The sequence below is a fragment of the Sinohyriopsis cumingii genome, chromosome 15 (genome assembly GCF_028554795.1).
Source record: "Sinohyriopsis cumingii isolate HCF-2022 chromosome 15, ASM2855479v2, whole genome shotgun sequence".
Lineage (NCBI taxonomy): Eukaryota > Metazoa > Mollusca > Bivalvia > Unionida > Unionidae > Sinohyriopsis > Sinohyriopsis cumingii.
The window spans coordinates 116996322-117015389 of record NC_142975.1 but is presented as its reverse complement, the minus strand read 5'-3'; the positions used below and the strand labels follow the sequence as shown (position 1 = coordinate 117015389).

At 34.9% G+C, this 19068-nt stretch overlaps 1 protein-coding gene across 1 annotated transcript in view; it reads right to left on the bottom strand.

The window, feature by feature from the left end:
• LOC149782551 (transmembrane protein 231-like) overlaps nt 1-17925 on the bottom strand; it is a 38559-nt gene extending 20634 nt beyond the window's left edge. The window contains exons 1-4 of the mRNA XM_089933990.1: nt 17785-17925; nt 10606-10772; nt 6865-6993; nt 4758-4901 (exon numbers count right to left, since the gene is read on the bottom strand). Of these exons, the coding sequence (XP_089790116.1) occupies nt 4758-4901; nt 6865-6993; nt 10606-10772; nt 17785-17923 (579 nt within the window). The 5' untranslated portion in view covers nt 17924-17925. The remainder of the gene's footprint in view (nt 1-4757; nt 4902-6864; nt 6994-10605; nt 10773-17784) is intronic.
• Nucleotides 17926-19068: the final 1143 nt, after the last annotated feature.

Genomic DNA, 19068 nt, shown 5'->3' with positions numbered 1-19068 from the left:
CTTTTTGATAGCATCGACAATCCACCTGGAAACAGTGGCTGCCAAAATATCAGAGGAACTTTGTGCAGGTAGAAAGTGACAATTCCTAGAATTCTTTCTCTCTTCAGAGGATGTCAGATAAAACTATTATAGCTCTAACTGGATAAAGAGCTTATCTTGAATCTCTACAATGCCGGTATGACGGAGACTGGGAATCTCAAATGCAAAATGGAGTGTATGAAAGCAGCAGATTCTTAGCCAGAAACCCAGGTTGGCAAAGAAAAGACACACACACACAAAAATTACCATTAAACTGTAAACACAAAACATTTTTTTCATTTAAAAGGAAGAAAAAAGTTTGCAAGAGCATATAATGGTGGATATATCATTCATTTTCTACTGCAACAATTACAGATTCTCCACATTGCATGATCAATCCTAGAAGAAAATAGCCTCCTATCCTTGATGATGTGGTCGAAAATCTTGCTAGAAAACTGGTCCTGGTGAATTGATCACTTGAGATGAACTATGCATGAAGTGAAGAAAATGCAGGTTGTTGTTTAAATCCACTGTGCTGTGACAGCAATTCCCACCTCTGTAGTTACAATCTGTTCTAGTAAATCAACAGGCCAATCAGGTCACTGTACTATGACAATTGGGACTGCCAGGGTAAGGGTGACTACAAGGACATGCTGAGAAGTGGAAATCTTTAACTGACTTGATGGATCACCTGCAGGAATTTTTTGAAAGGTGAGAAGACATATGTGCACATATGATCCCATTTTTGGATGAAAACAACCACTGCCTAGGCCCTCTTCTTTGATGCTGGAGAGACATAAATATGGAGCTTGTTCAGTCTCATAGCAAATAGGTCCTCTAAAGGCCTCCACATCAGCCAGAACAGTGACTCTGCTATCAGCTGTAGCTCAGACTAATCTGTGAGGACCACCTATCCCATCTAGAGGGACTGTTTGCTGGGATATTCCTTTTGCCACAAGGCTGCCTGTTGGAGGTGGTTCCAGACTCCCAAGCAAAGAGAAGGAGTATGTGTACCTATCTGATGCCTGAGATACCCTACAAATGACACGTCCTATGAGGTGATCCTAACACAGCAATACCTCATGAGGTTGACACACCCCTGTAAGTTTAGGAATATTGCCCATATTTCCAAGCTGTTTATGTGAGGTGTCACTTATTCCCATGACCAAAACCCCTAAAACTCTGGCTCTAGGTAAGCACCCCATCCTGAAATCGTGACTGGTGTATACAGAAAGAAGTAGTGTTCAAGGGTTCTAATTATTACTCAGTCAGAAACTAGTCCCAATTTAGCCACCAATGCAGGTGGTGATGAAAGTTGGATTCCAAGGGGATCAAGGCTGATAACAGGTCTTTGTGCATTTTCCACTTTGTTAGAAACAGGAACAAAAACAGGTGCAAGTAAAGTCCGCAAGGGGATCTAATTTTGCTGGTGAGTTCAGAGTTACCAGGAGAGTGGGGAAAAGGTGAGCCAACAATGAAGACTTGGCTATGAAAGCCATTAATTATGAGGGATAGAATTTGGTCAATCCTGGCTAGAATAACATGAACCCTCCCAAGACTGGTGAAAAAAATGAATCCCCAAAAATATATGTACAAAGTCAGAGAAGCAATGAGATCTGACTTGGTTGAGGATAAGACAAACCACTGATAAGCAGAGGAATATGTTAATTCAGGTCAAAATACTGGAGGATGGGGTCCCTAAAGTCCTCAAGTGGACCACCATTACTCACATTACCCTGGAGACAGAGTGAAACCAAATGGAAGAGACTAAAATTAAAATAACACCTGGTTGAGGAAAAACTGGAGGTACTGACCTGTGTGGCAGGGAGAAGTGAACGTGAAGGAAAACATCATCGAGATCATGACACTGCTCAGCTAGGCTTTTTGGATTTCCTGACCAAGGTGGTTAGATTGATTTTAAGCTGAAACTTTCTGCCTTTTTCTAATCAGGAATAGAAACCCTGAGTCTGGTTATTTTAAGCCTTCTTGACTGTATCCTTCTGTATCTCATCTCTTAACTGAGCCATTTTGCACAGAAATGAAACTGATAACTGTCCTTTAAAGTCTGCTAACCCAAACATGGCAGACAATACATATCCTAGTGATATGAAGGCAATTAAAATCTGTGTAAGCTAGGCAAGGTACAAAAATCCTAGAAACCTTAAAAAGGAACAAAAAAATCAAATAAAGCAAGGATTGAGGAGATAAAGGTTCAATCAATACAAAATGGTTGACCTAAATGACACATAAAGATGACAAAGGAGGTGAGTTGTGATGAGTGATCTGGCACACATGTATAATACACAAAGCCCAAAGAAAAATGAGAAAGATAACCATATGTTGGCTGAGGAATCAGACTGGGACCATGTTCTTTTCAATTCTGGCCCTCTAATACTACTTTGAAAATCTACTAATTAGCTTAGAGTGGGGACTAGTAAACCTTAGGAACGGAAAAGCAATATCATGTTAGTAGTACAGTAAAGCCTGTTATGAAAGACCACCCCTTCTGCCAACCAAAAGCAGTCTCTCAAGACAGGTGGTCTCTCATAAGAGGTGTGTGAAAATGGACTCGTTTCCAGGGTCAATAGTTAGCATTGGTGAAGAAGAAAAAATACCCATACTCACTGTACATGTATCATACCCTTTATTCATAAATCTTGTTAAATATTGCATGCATTCCTCTCAAAATAACTTTATATAATAAAAATATACATTTTTGAACAAATCAATCAAATTTATATTTGAACATCATATGAATATATACATATATCAGTAAATGTACATGTATATGATTTGTGAAATAAACAAAGGTAATATTTATCATATCCATAAGGTAACTTCACATGGCCATACATTTTAGAGTTGTTTCAAATGTAACAAAAACTGCACAGTTAGCTATGATGTATATATCTTATTCTATGCACTTAATCACTCTTCTTTAAGAAATCCATTATACTTCTTTGTTGACATTTTTTATTCAGCTGTTTATTCTGTACATGTATCTTCATTTCTCAGCAAAAAAGCAAAGTTTGGGAATGCCATGTTGTAAAGCATATTCTTTAATCTCCTTTATATGTTCTATGACTGTAGAATGTGAAATAACCTGAAGCAGAATTTCACCAACAGATGACTCATTGTCACTATCACTGTCTACAGTTGGAGAAGCACCCGATTTACCTGGCTGCTATTTTGCGCACAGTCTCTCCTTTTTCACTTCTTTCAATTACATTAATTCTTTTGTCCAGTGTTAGAATTTTTCTTTTTTTCATCGGCGGTTCTGCCATTGTTATTAGTGTTGACGTAATAATGACTAGATGTATTTTGGTTTTGATCAGGTTTTGGAGAAATGTGGAACAAATATATATTTTGTACCAATGACTGAAACCAAAGACATAATTAACTCATCAAGAAACAATACATTTATTTTGAGACAAAGTTTAAATCATCAGTGTTATAGCTTGATAAACAAAGGTTGTAACCATCTTTACCCGGGTAAATAGATGTTTGCTTGTTGAAACACTGTAACAAAAGAAATTTTAAAAAAAGAATCTGGAAATGATTCTCACTTACTAGTATTAAAGACAAAGAGCTCATTCACTCCCCGCCCCCCGCATTACGGATTAAATGGAAAGACAAACAATGTACTCAACCCTACAATGAAGCCCTTTCAAAAGATTTCACACTGGGACATTAGGACTACTGGCATAGTGTGGATTTTCACAAAGATAAATAAAAAATACAAACCTCTAAATTGACTGCAGTTGTCCATCACTACTCCCTTTGATGAGAAAATGGTTAATCTTACTGGCTATTCACATGATTTTGGCACTACAATGGTGGTTAGTGACATGTACTTTAGTCTGGTTTACTGCAGTTTACAAATGACACCATAAGCTGGACTTGTAAATTTCACAAAACTGGTAGCTAGCTAATTTTTCAAAAAAAAATACCTTATTAAAACAATCTTTACTATTTATGTGGTCATTGTTACAAAGGATTTGATGATGGTTAGTAGTATTTATTTCGCTATATGATTGTTCAACTGTAGTGTAACTGAACATAAACTTTGCATACTAAATGTATCATGAGCTCTCATGTTTACAAAGGATTAAGTTGAGGACAATGGTGTCGATCTGATTTTTTGCGATCGTGGTCACTGGTCGCATTCAGCAAGTGGTCACAGAGCATTTATATAATAAAATGATCCATGCATTAGGATTGTGGTCGGAAATGACAGGTGGTCGCTCATAACAGTTTTTACAGTAATATGTATTACTGCTGACAAAAGTTACTTTTACTCTTCAACAGCTATAAGTAATTATTAGTAGCCTGCCTCTTTATTCTCTACCGTTATCGATAAGCATTATATTATGGTCACACACGGCACCACAGATTACCTGAGCTTTCTGGCAGGCAGACTCTTTTAAGTACCTTCAGGATCTTGCATTCCATAATTTAGTCACAGAACTACCATATATACTTGCTTATAGGTCAAGTCAAACAGCAAACAACAAAGATCCAGATCTGCTGTAGTTTTAATGCACCTGCAGATCAGTGTCTATGTTGTCTGTTGTACTGATTACTCCTAATAAACTTCACAGACACAGATCTGTTGGCACATGATACAATGGTAGACCCTGGTCTGTGCAGTTTGTAGTTGGTCTCATCTTATAAGTGAGTAAATAGAGTATATAATGTCAGACTTCAAAACTTTTTCTGTAACTGAAGTGTTGACTTACATTGTATCTGTTATCTACTCCTCGATAACCTACAGGCTCCTTTTGGTTGACTCTTAAATCTCCCAGAATCTCAAACTTTCCGCCTGGCTTGATGGCATCATAAGTTGCATAACCAATGCTCTCCATTGTAAGAGAGGAAAATTGCTATGAAAAGATATAAAAAATATTAAGGAAATTGTTATTTGTTACTATGAGAAAAATATAAGTCAATACTATTAATTTTCTTGCAGACGGAGAACTTTTTATTGCTTTTTTCTTTTCCTCATATAAACAATCAAAATTTCTATATAAAAAATTGATGTTAAGATTATCACTGTGAATAGAACAGTAAGACATACATCTCCTATTAAACAATTTATTTGACAAAAGTCCAAATCTTAAAAACAGTTTTTAAATGATGTACACACACTTTATTTAAAGTATAGGGAACATAATTTTAATGCTTAAAAATGTCTTAAGAATTTAATGTCGTTTTTTCTGAGTTTATCATAGCACAACTGTTAGAGTCAGTTGCCAAAATCACACAGCAAATAATCTCAGTTAGCAACTGGCAATTTCTACCATGGTAAACTGAGAAAAAGCAACATTATACTCTTATAATTGCAATTCTCTATAATTTTATTAATTCTTTTATTGTTATTCAGTTTTTTTAATAATATTTCCTATCAGTTTTTGAGCCTTATTCAAGCCTATGAATTCTTGTTGAGGGCTGCTGCTCTGCAGCTATTTATAGAACAGGGGATTCTCCATCAACAATGTAATAGCTCTGTCAACATCAAGTAAGTAATTCCACCAATGACAGGCCATTTAGGTTTTGAACATGTCATTCCACAGCAAGGTCTTAATCTATTACCTGGTATCTAAACTTGCACATGTGTCCTGAGTAGAAGCTCAGTATTCAAGGCAAAGGATGTGTTGTAATGTTGGACACACAAATAGCTAGATTTTATGCTTTCAAGGACAAGTTCATAGACCCTGACAGTTTCAATAGGGGAAGGCAGAATCTGTTTCACACCCATCCCCAATCCTACATCATAACTATCAGGGTTGGTGTCTTATACTGTTGGACTATGAATATGATTACAATAATGTTAGTCTTTGAACCTCCCTCCCAATATCCATTTACCTTTAGTTTTAATTTCATTTGCAACAAGCCATAGCAAAAGTGCTTTAACCCCAATGTTCTTCTTGGCAGATTTTGAGTTCATCAGCTCTGAGATTGGGGTCTATGTAAGAGATCTTAATCTTTTAGAGATTTTAGTTCATGGTAATCCTTCCTTTCTGTAAGTGACTCATTTGTTTTCCTTGTGCAAATACACATGGTGGTGTACATAGCATGCAGTATTATATACTGCCTTCTCACTCTCCTATTCTTTATAAATAAGGAAAATGTTCAGTTGGTAACCTTTATTGTTCTAAAGGAGCAATGTTGGAACCACAATTACAACATGACATGTTATGCATTGTTTTAAAAGATGATGAAATAGAAACATACTGAATTGATGTTTAATCAATCATTTAATTAGTAGAATTACAAATTCCAATTAACTGATGTAAAGCCAATATTGCATTATAACATAACACAAGACTTAGCCATAAACCAATTGTATTTTGAAAGAAGATTGGTGTAAAAAGGCAAGGGTTACTGACATAAAAACAGAAGATGAAACGTATGAATGTAACATTAGATAAAATATTGGTGAAGGGAGAATCAAACAAGGTTTTAACTTGCAACAAGCAATTTTTCTCTGGTCACATTATGAATAATGCAACCATTAACATGGCAGCATTGAAAAATATGAGCATTCTGCACATTGTCCACTGCATGAGTGGACAGTGTCTTATTGACAATTTTCTATTATGTGGAAGGACTGTTCACATCAAAAGCACAAGATTTTTCAATTTGAAAAAGTAAATGCTGTGCAATAGTGACAGATACATTATTGCTGTTATTAAACATCCATAAAAATTCTGAGATAGGGAGAGATGTCTTTGTAGTATCACTTTCGCAAAGTTGTACCACAGCGAGTTCTATTGGTAACAGAGATGAAAGAAGCATTTTATCAGATGAGATGCACAAGAGTCAGGTTGAATGAAACCAACTTACATGTAACTTATAATCAAAGATGAGGATCAACTTCACACCCAGGACATTTTCTGAATCCAATAATGGCATCTCAAGGTTGAATATAAGAGAGTCTGATTTTCCATCTCTATTGGTATCGGTTTCTCTAGACTAAAAAGAGATAAAGAACAAGCTGCATATATTTCTCATGACCAAAAAGAGATCAGATTTTATTTTCTAATTACGGAAAAACACAGCACACCATCAATCACACAACTACCAGATCTCTGTGTCCAACTCAAATCTCTCTCTCTCTCTGTTTGTTTTCATGTGAACTAAAGTCTATATCTGGTTTACTTACTTTATCTATTTTTTATGGAAATTTGTATAGAAAAGATTGCAGCTTTATAAACTACTATTTGATACTGTTTATATTCAAATTTGAATTTTTTTATGCAGAGAAGTAAGTCAAATGCCATGTGCAAAGACACAAAAGTAGGCAAACCTGCCAACCATCTCCAACTGATATAACACCTTAAACTGTCAGTAATTTGATGGAGGTGGGGTTCAAAAAGCAAGTCTTACCCTACCTTGAATTTCTGTGTTATTGTTCCATACACAACTCAAAAACCAAATGAAACCAAAACAAAAATGTCAAATTATGTAAACATTTGCTTCTGAAAACAAAACAATTTCTGATCTCCAAATTGTTTTATGTATCTTTGATCCAGTTTTAGTGAAAATAAGCAAATCATGTAATTGTCTGTCTCTGGCAACTAGTAGTAAATGGTATTTTCACTTGACTTTGAACATTATAATAAAACTCTGTTTTTATGTTAGTTTCATGATGCTGACACAATGGACACCTACACCTTTAGCACCAAACTTTAACCCTTTCATTTCATATTTCCTTCTCACTGTTATTCTCGCAGTTTAATTTTACAGTTTTTCCAAATGACAGTTATTTTAAAATAATGATATTCAATTTTAGATATAATTCCTGTCCTGCAGCACAATTTTCAGGAATCGCTCCTAGCCTAGTCCTTTCTCCATTTCTTTCTACTCATGTTATCAACAAGCATACCATTTATTCTTTAAAAAATTATAGACTGAAATAAAAATTTAAAAAATGTAAATATCTTAATATAGATAAACCTCTCCCTCCATAACTTGCTCACAACGGGATCCACAAGCATAGACCGCACTATAAGCGAGGCATGAGTTACTGAGGGACCTCAAAATATCGCTTTGACAGCGAGAAAACCATGAGGGGAGCAGCGTTAGGGAACTGGGCTGTTTAATGACTGAATCCTCGTTTTACAATCACATACTAGGTAATAATTTTTAATAATGCACTTTTTTCTAATGAAGTTATTCGTTATTCTGTTTAAATAACATTTATTTTAAAAAAAGTTAACATATGAAATTTTGTTCCAACTGGTTTCAACAACCATCACGTGTACACAACAAAATCTGTGTATTATGTCACTGTTTTTTGTTTTCTTGCTGAGTCTGGTTCTCGTAGTGGTGTTTAATAGTATTCTGCCAACTCGGGAGTCCACAGAGCAGGGAACTAGACTAAAAGTCGGTTAAGTTAAGGTAGTTTATATTACGTACACAAGAACATTTATAACAGTGTTCGATTGATCAAATGAAGTGAGTTCACCCTACATATGACCGGGGCCACTAGATTTTAAGTTTATAAGATTTTTGTGCCTTTTAACGTTTCTTTTATTCCAACTCCTTTATTTGATTCAAAAGACATAATTAACGTGATAATACAAAGGAGGCCAGCTTTTCATTCAATGCAACAATACAACAAATACTACCACAAGTCAGTTATCAAAACACGGTCGGCACTTAATTAGGTTCTCAGAGAAACGCGTGCGGACATAGCTGTTAAGAAAGATTGACGCATTTTACGTTTAATTACAAGAGGACACATTGCATTTATGATGAATACACTTAAAAGGAACTAAAAGATAGAACAAAAACACAAATTTCAACTGATAAAAAAATTATTTAATTTGTGTTTATTTATTAAAGTACTGCCTCCACTCGGCGTAAGTGATACTTTCATTGATAAAAATTTCCTTACATATTGTTAATTGCAGTGAACTAGGAATGTCGTTAGGAAAGAAAATGTAAAAACTTGTATGACCTATTATTAAATTCGATATTTCATAGTGCTGATTAAAATTTTCAGGTCCTATCAACCGTTTTCGACAGAATAACGAGCAATACATCAAAGTTTCTGTTACCAATTTTGATCGCGATTTTCTTCAACTTCAACAAATAAGGATAAAGTTTTGGGGTATTTTCTGGTTTAAAAAATGGGATCCATGCCTGACCCCGCAATATAAGTGGGTTCATGAGTTATCAGGGCACACGTTATCGAGGAAGTGATCAAAACTGGTAATGAAAACTTTGATGTATCACTCGTTTTATGTAACATAAACTACCTTAAATTAACTGACTCTTTCATAACTGTGATCAAAGATAACAAAGGCAGCCAAGCAAAATGAATACTTAATAAAATAAAGAGCTTGTTTTCACAGATACAGACCATTGTGGGCAAACGAGTTTCAGAGAATTCTTGAACTGGCACTTAGAGATATCCTCAAGAATGATAAGAAGTTTCATTATGCCACTCCCCCCCAGTTTTCTTGATGTCAAAGCGATTTTTTTTCAATTTTTGGGGGTCCCTCCTTTATAATGCAGTCTATGTTTGTGGACCCCATTGTGCGTGAGTTATCGAGGGATATGTCTATTTACACATCTACAGTGGTCAAGATCATATTGGCTCTCATTCTCTCTCATACACACACACAAAAGCATTTGATGAACTGATACATTGTATTTTCAATTTACATTTAGCTAATATTGAAAACACCAGGTCAGGATACTTACTTTTTGTGATGATGAGACAGTGCAGTTTAGCCCAGAATGTTCACTTCTTTAAATCTGCTTTAAATTTGATGATCACTCACAACCTACCCCACCCCACTCCACCCCAACCTCCTCTCTCCCTCTCTCATTTAATACTTTCATTAGCAAGATACTTACTGTACCAATACATTTATCACACTTCTGTCATTCTGCACTAAACTTTGTCCCATGACTAGCAAGCTTGTCATTCCATAATGAGTTTTTAAAAATCAAATAATTGCATTTATTATTATTATATATTTGATGATAAAGAAAATGACAATTATTCAAATAATGCAGACTTAAAAAAGCCTGAAAACTATATGTTTTACTCATCATACAGTGCTAGCTTGTTTTACAAGGGAAATGATGTAGATAACTTGGTGCCTCATCATACTCTCTCTTAATGAAACTCTTTGGCACATACTTGCTGGGTCATAAACAGTAAATCATTCCCACCTTACTGATTCCACCCCACCGTGATCATTAGTTGCAACTCCACAAGAAAGCATCGCATGCAAAATTATTCACTGTGAGAAGCTGCAAAACTCCGTCAGGATGAGCAATGAGGGACTTTGTCTTAAATTTCTCCACATTCTCTCCATCCCCACAGTGAAACATGCAGAAACAAAAAAATCATGTGGGCTGTACTGTAACTGCATTCATGCAACCTTGCTAAAAATATTTCTCAGTGTGTCATAAGAAACTTATGCAATAACTTTGTATTTTATAACCTACTTCAAACAAAGGGATGAAACACAAGTTCCAAAAGCTTACAAGTAACTGGTCCTCTCCACTGTCTACAGTAATTAGTTTAACCTTTGCAGTCAGATCATGTTTCTTTGAAATACTTACGGTAATAAGAGGAACTCGGAGGTGTTCATTTTGTAGCTGATTGTATTTTTGAAATGTACTGTAGGTCACATAATTCCCATCCCCTTCCAGTTCCAGTACCAGCAGCAGTTCTCTCTTAAAATGAATGTCTGGATATTCCCTGTAATAGTCAGTTTTTCTCCAAAATCCTGAAACATAGTAAATCTCTTATACATACATACATATATATATATATATACACACACACGCACACAGAGATACATATGATAAGTACAGTTTAATAATAAGATGAGGCAAGATAACATGAGTCTAATAAAAGGACTTTCATCCTTCTTACTTCTAGCATGTAATTAAAGTATAAATGACAATAATTAAACACTGACAGTCACTCATGGACATTCTGGTTGTCTTTGTTTGCTGCCTCTATTACTAATCATACTCTTCTTTATGCAGTATACACTAAGTGTATTGATTATTTCCCACTCTTGTTGTGTAACTGCCACTTTTTATATTGCTGAGTTCAGGATAAGGCCAAACAAATTTGATAGCCATTGTGTAAAGTGATTACCTTATTCAACACAGTTTCAGCAAATTCCATATTTTTATGTGATTCTAACATGTGGCAAAAGTTAAAGGAAAGTATGACTAAACAACCTGTCCATACAAATATCCCATATGTCACACCACTTCCTTCATTTATGCACTTTTATTCAATTATTGTGTTCTCAAAAGCAGTTGTTGTCCTCATCATCATTAATTGCATCCTTCCAGCAAGTGCAAGACCTTATTCGGTAACTGTAGGTGGTGGAGACCCAGCTGAGTCATACCAAAAACTGATAAAAGTTGTACTAGCAGCTGCCTTGCTTGGCACTAAACATTAAGAGTTCAGTGTTAGGAGTGGTTGGTCTGGTGTCAGGATAATGCAACTGGGTGGTGCATGATACTACATATCTGCAGCATGATGCCCAAGTGCTAGATCTCACTATAAACTGCCACACTGCAGATACCTTAGAGATATGTTTAAAATTTGTAATGCTACATTAAAAATCCAAATCACACACACAGGTGGTGGAGAACTCTAGCTATTGTGAGGAGACCATTTTTATTCTTTCAGTATAATGGTGACCCTGACACTTGACCGTATGACCCAAAATTGATAGGATTCTTCCTTATTTCAATGCAGGCTATCGATAACGTTTAGCTACCACTGATGTTGGAGAACTAAGTCACTGTGTAGAAACAAAATTAGTAACAGAGAGAACACAATACACTCCAATAGCACAACAGCACCAAAACCACACCAATGATAGTAATAATAATAATGATATTTTTATATAGGTTGACTCATTTAGTCAAAAACTATCTCCCATGTTCCAATTTTACCATAAAGGATCACGAAATACCCCCAGAGGTGTGTGTGAAATTATTTGGAGTAAATCCTGATTCACAATTATATATTAATTAAATCATATACTGTATCTACAATCTATCAAATAGCAATTAGGCATCTTGTAACATCTCAACTGTTGTTTGAATACCAACGCTCATCAACAAATGCTTTAATTGGTCTAACTTCAACTATAAACACTATCAACCTCTTTGTATTATGGCATTTATGCAAAAAACAAATAGAAAAAAATAAGCATAGAGCACTAAAAGTGGTTTTTGATGATTTTAATATCTTATATTCCTCTGAGGTCTTGCTAGGATTTTAAAACTAGGAGTCCATGACTCCCATTTTGGTAAAAATAGGAGTCCCACCATCAAATGTGGCAGTCCCTTCTTTCCTACAGAATCAACACATCTGTTTTTAGATTGAGAGGTTTTCATAATGTAATCACTCGCTGTAATATAGCTTCATTACAACAGTCCATTGACAGGATCGCAAATTTATGGTTTATTTATTTGTATACGTACTTGAGTAATTTTAGGCAAATAAATAGTATATGATTTGCTGTTTTTTTCCCGTATTTTTGCAAATATGTCTCAAATAAAAAAACAGCTTAGACCTTAAAGCGCATTTCGTGAATTCCACAATATAGCATTGTTCCATACGTTTCTGACCTTCACAACTCGCATTTTAAAGTTAAATCTTTAATAATACAATACCTAGGGTTTGGTTTCAATGATTTATATATTTTTTTCTAAATATATGTGCCCAGTGATTTAAGAAAACTGACAATCTAATAAACTGGTACATGCCAGACTTAGCGAAGTCCGCCATTATTTCCAGTTAGGCCTAATGGTTCACTTACAGCTTCAAACTAATTTTTTGACGAAATATTGTATAAAAGGCAGTTAATATATATCCAGATCACCAATTCTGATCTTAAAACACAAGTTTGTATGTTTTATCATCAAAGGATATCATGCAAGAAATTGATAGTTGCTACCTTACTCGAAAAAGGGTTAATGGTCAATAAGCTATTAAAACACAATGCTTGTGAATGGGCAAGAGTTTGTTTGTCAACATAATTGATATAAAAACTAGGCCTAGCTACTGATGCCTTGATGAATACATTTCGCTACAATACTAGAACTAACTGGGCTAAGGGGAGGGGCATTTAAATAAAATATGGTGTCCAGTCAATGTACCTCTTAAATAATCACAGGGTGAAGTTGTTTTAGCTTTCCTAACAGAAGAAGGCGAAGTTTACATTTTTAGGCGACTTGTCACCCACTTACAAATGGCATTTTGTCTAAGTATTCTGAGGTCACTTGCACTGCTTATTCCACTACATTCAGAAATGAACATAATATAGAAAGCTAAAGTTGTTTATTTTATGTACTTTTATAAATGACCACATGACTCTGGGTCTTTCTGCCTCTGAATTCAATCACTGTAAATATCAGTACATTTTCCCACCCAGCTGCCAGTCAAAGCATTTGAACTTGCCAACCAGCTATTGCATCATATTCTTTTTTATGTACTCTTATAAAATGGCAACATGTATGTACATCGAGGGGTCTTTCAGTCACTGGATTCTTTCACTGTAAATATCAGCACAGCTAACTGATCAACACATTTTCCCACAAAGCAGGTGGCTGAAGCAGGGCTGGCTAGTCTTTGAATTTTGCCACACACCTGTTACATGCATACGGAGGACTCCTGCCTCAGCGATTTTCTGTGCCCCACATAAAAAACTGGCATCCAAATATGCATAATTAAGCATTTCCTAGATCTCTGTCTCTGCTAAAAAGGCAAACTTTCCTACTTTACACATTAGTATATTAAGATATATGGGAGCTTAAGTACACATGATATTTCACAAGAAAACACCTATTTACCTGAATAATCTGGTCATGTCAAAAAACTAACTATAATCTTAGACACCAAAATCTGGCTCTCTTTCAGCCTGCACAACTCAGAATTTGGAACAGCCTGCCCAATGAACTGAGAACAATCTGTGATCTCAAAGAATTCAACAGGCTGACTGAGACATGGCCTGACCGTAAATACGCTAAGAGCCCAAGAACTCCAACAGCATGATGCCCCTTTAATCTAGATTATGCTCCTCTTGTATTACAAGTGAGTTGCCCATTGGTCCAATTCAACACAAAGTCTTAGCTAATTTTCCTGAATAAAACTGAGCACACTGGCCAAAAGCTGCATTTTTATTATCAATTAATTTTTGCTATTGTATGTATTTCTTGAGGAATGTAAATCATGACCTTCCAAAAGGAATATGAATGTATGGGGATGCAAATATAAAGGTATGTGTAATCAAACTCTAAGATATGATGCCCATTACTGAAATAGTCAGTACTGAATGGGTACATGACCTGCATGATCTGTACTAGTCTATCAGCCTGGTGACTGACTCCTTTGCAAGTTATATGTGATTAACTCTTGTATCTTGGATTCATCTGATCTTGATCATGACTACATTTTGATCATTGATACATCATAATTACATATTATAATTATCTATTTGCACCATGCAGCATCAACCATCACAACAACTATTTATTTTAGAAAAACTGGGTCCACATTCGTCTTGAAAAGTTTTCAATTTGGTTTTCTGAAGATTTGGCAGTTGTGATTAATATTTGTTGTAAATTCCAGTCTTTACCTGTTTTGGGGATAAAGATAAATTTGTGCCTATAAGTTGATCATATGGCATCATAGAAGAATATTCATGTTGAATTATATTAGTTTGTTTTGGTTTGCAAACTGTACAGAAAAGTATTCATCTATTTTGCAGTCTACATTTATTTAATTGTTTCCAAAAACAAATTTTTCTACACTGAGGTCATACTACTTGGTGTATAATCATATTCATCTGTAACAAACCAACCTGCTTGCTTCTGGATTTTCTCACTCTCACTTTCTAAAACCTGTGAACAGGGGACCAAATCCTGCAAGCACATCCTAAAATAGGTTTAAACGAATTCTTTTGCAGTTTGTGGGCAAGATGACAGGTTACATCTTAAAAGAGCTAATTTAAAAGTAAAATTTGCTTTTAAATTGGTACATTATTTTTGTCATAAACTCGCAGTTCTCGAAAGAATGAATCACTCACTGATATCATAAGGACAACATTTGTTTACACTGATCAACATCAAGTCATGCAGACAGAAATACTTATTGAAAATCCTATTATTCTCATTTGTGAAATGAAACTAAGATAGCTGACTATTGCATCAGTAACACTGTTTAGAATGGTGTACAACATTATCAAGTTTAATATGGATTTGTCATTAGGGATATTCTGTTGTGCTTTAGTTGTTCAGGGCCTTCCATTGTATTTAAAGTTGGAGAACAAATTTTATGGATCAGGATCAGTAACTTCTTTTGGACAGAATAGGGAAAAGTGAGAGCAAAGCAAGAAATTATAATTATATATTCTGTCCAAAAGAAGAAGTCACTGATCCATAAACTTCAGGTCTAGTTTGACCCTAGTCCTAGAACATAAGACATATCACATGATATTTTTGTTTTGGTACTATGTCTTACCTCTTCAATAATGACCTTGTGTAGTGTGTTCCCAAGTCAAATGACAGAAGAACAAGAGGCAACATCTTTAGGAATATCTCAAACACTTTCCACAAATTTAAATATATTTGATTATACTTCCTTTGCTGTCTTTATCCTGATGCAATCAAAATATGATTATAGCAAATGGATGTATTTTCACTTTCCATTCAGCTGGCTGGAATGCAATGGAAGCCAGGAATGCCATAATCAGATTAGATTAAAAATGTTTCTTTAACAAAAGAGTTAAAAATATACTAATACTGAAAAAAGTGTTTAGATAGCTTTGTTGTGTTCAAATTATTTATCATCGTTTAACCAATTTTGGCATTCTCACTTCTATCACATTCCAACTAACTGAAATGTAGGTCAATGGAACTGGAAAACACCTGCATTTGCTTGTATCAGATATGAGAATTTGAAGTTATTCTAAAATCTACATCAGAGTAAGTAAAGTCCACCTATGTCAACATAACTTTATTTTCTAGAAATCTTAAATATATGCTGCCAAGTGCGTGAGATAGTCTTGAAAATTTGGACACACTTTCTGATGTCAGTCAACATAGGAACATGCTACACAAGGCTGTTAGTTAGGCAGAAACACATAGCAACCAAACATCAATAACAAGTGATTCGCTTAAACATTTCATGCATCTAGCTTGCCATGCAATCAGCAGCTCACAGGGGCTCATAACATTGCTTACAACTCACCTATCATACATGTACGATATACTAACTACAAGGGAGGACACTTGTCTCCATGCTCACATAAACTATTTAAGAATAAACGCTGATATTTCAAGGCATCTTAATATACAAAAGCAATGCCCTGAATTGAATACTAACTTCTCATTGGCAAACTAAAAGTAAGTTATAAATAAATACAAGATGCCATATTCTTTTAACCAATGAGAGGACAGTATTCCATTCAGCGCAGTGTTCTTGCATATAAGGCGGGTGTGATCAGGGCCATGTCGAGCAGTAGTGTGGGAAAATGATTTGGCATTCCTTAAAGATATGATATTAAGTCAAATTTTTGATAGGGATACACAGTTAAATGCCTGTGCTAAATATCGGTACCACATTTATTAAGCCATCAAAGCGTGGCTTGAAATATCATCGTTTATTCTTAAATAGGTTGCACGAGCAAAGAGATAAGTGTCCTCCCTTGTAGTTATTATATAGTACCTGTATGACAGGTCAATTGTAAGCATAGTCCTACAATGTAAGACATAGCACATGTTGGTTTTGTTTTAGTGCCATGTTTTACTATCCAAATAATGGCCTTGTATAGCATGTTACAATGTCGTTACAATCGGAATGAGTAGCCAAAGTTTCAGGTATATCTCACACATTTGGCAGCATATATCGACACTCTTCCACTAATTTATGTGTAATTAATATACTTACTGTGCTGTCTTTATCATCACAGAATGAAAATATGACACTAGCAAATGGATGCATTTTCATGTTCCGTTTACATACATTTGAATTTGTTGCAGTGCAATGATAGTCAAGGTATGTCGAAATATGATTAAGTAGGTTCATGTGGTGGATATGTTTCTTGAACGAAATGAAACATTGCTTTACAGTTCCAATATGCATAATATATTTTTATTCATTTCGTTAAAGAATAATATTTCAACTTAACCTGATTTTGGCATTCCCGGCTTTCATCACTTTCCAGCCAACTGAAATGTAGGCCAACAAAACTTGAAAACAGGTCCATTTCTTCTGTGAGAATTTGAATTTATTAGAGAAAATACATCAGGGTAAGTAAAGTGTGCCAAAAACATAACTTTACTTTGTAGGAAAGCGTCGTTATTGGTTGCCAGTTGTGTGTGATATTTCTGAAAATTTGACTTTCGTTATACTGTTAGCTGACATCAAAACATGCTACACAGCGCAGTTATTTAGGAAGAAAGACCGATCACCCACCCTCTAAAATAAACATTGTGTTGAACTTGTAGGACTATTGTAAGCAACGGTACTAGCCCCTGTGAGCATAAAAGGTTCATACATATTTGTGCGCGTTATATTGCATAAACGTAAATAAGATTTATCAAAACCAACCAAAATTTCTTCTGTTACCGAAATCACTAGTCTTAAACTCATTTTATTCCACGATCATGACGATCCATGCTATCGATAAATGGCAAGCATGACCAAACACGATTACAGTCCAATGTATCCAAGGGTCTACACAACAAAGGTCCAATTCTTACCATAACTTCTGTAAACAACGAATAGAGGAGGTATAAATGTAAGAGCTAAGATAAACAGCATCATCAGGGAAGCTTTAGAACAGATGCTCGTCTTGTAACGACGAAGCTCTGGGTGGGAAAATACTTCATACACCGCCATTTTCAAACAATATAGTTTCGCACTAAAGTTTTCAACAACATTGATTGGTCTAAAATTGAGAACTTAATTCGTGAACAAATGGCCGCGCAGACATGGAAAGCTACAGTGTTTATCAAAACCGAGTTAGTTGGAGTATGGATAATGTCTAAAACTGTAATGGTATCTGCAAATTTTAACGTCTCACTCGATAATTTTGTTTTTTGATTCCGAAAAAGTTTTAGTTTGTATCTGTAACGTATAATTATTATAATTTTTCTGCAATCTCCCATCTCCCCCGACATTCACCACAAAACTGTACTGTATAGCCAGACCTTACATTCAGTAAGATAGACAGTAATATTTTATTGAGGGTAGCATTTTGCCTACTTTACTAATGTTGCTAAGTTTTTAAAATGTTTTGATGAATATAGTTCAAGATCTAACTATGTTTACGAGTTAGTGACTGTTTCAGTTAGAAATGACCAGTTTCCAATATCCTGTTACGTCATAGGTTAGGTGATATTTTGTATATAAATAGAGGTTTTGTAAACAATGGCTTCATTCCGGTTCTATAACCAGTCTGTTGAAATACGTTTAGTTGTGTTCAGGCGTAATTTGAGAAGAATTATTTATTTAAATTATTCCCTGGAATTACCAAGTGCTCATTGACTTTAAAACTAAGACAATACTTTGGGATTATTGAGAACTCATTCAAAGACATTCTGGATTATATCATTTGCGGTACATCACGACATTGAAGACTATTGGGATTCATTCGGAACATTCTATATTTTAGGACTTGTAATATTAAATTTAGGATATACTGTATCTTTTGAATGTTCACTTTGTATTGTACATAAAATAAATCATATCTTGTTTTTACTGAACGTATTGGTTCTGCTTCTTTCTGATACAAAGTTTAAGACCAAAGAATCGTAACAATATGAAAACTAAAAGATAAAGTAAGCTTTTAAATTACTGAGGAATCTGTAGCCCTTTCAGATAAGATGTATTCGTTTAAAATAGGTAAAAGCATTAATGTAAACAAGTATAAAATACATCTGTTAATGAATACATACAAAAATTGTTTCTATAACTGTAAAGAAAATTAGACAAGTTTTCAAATCACCAGAGCTTACGAACACGAGATTTAATTTTTAGGTACA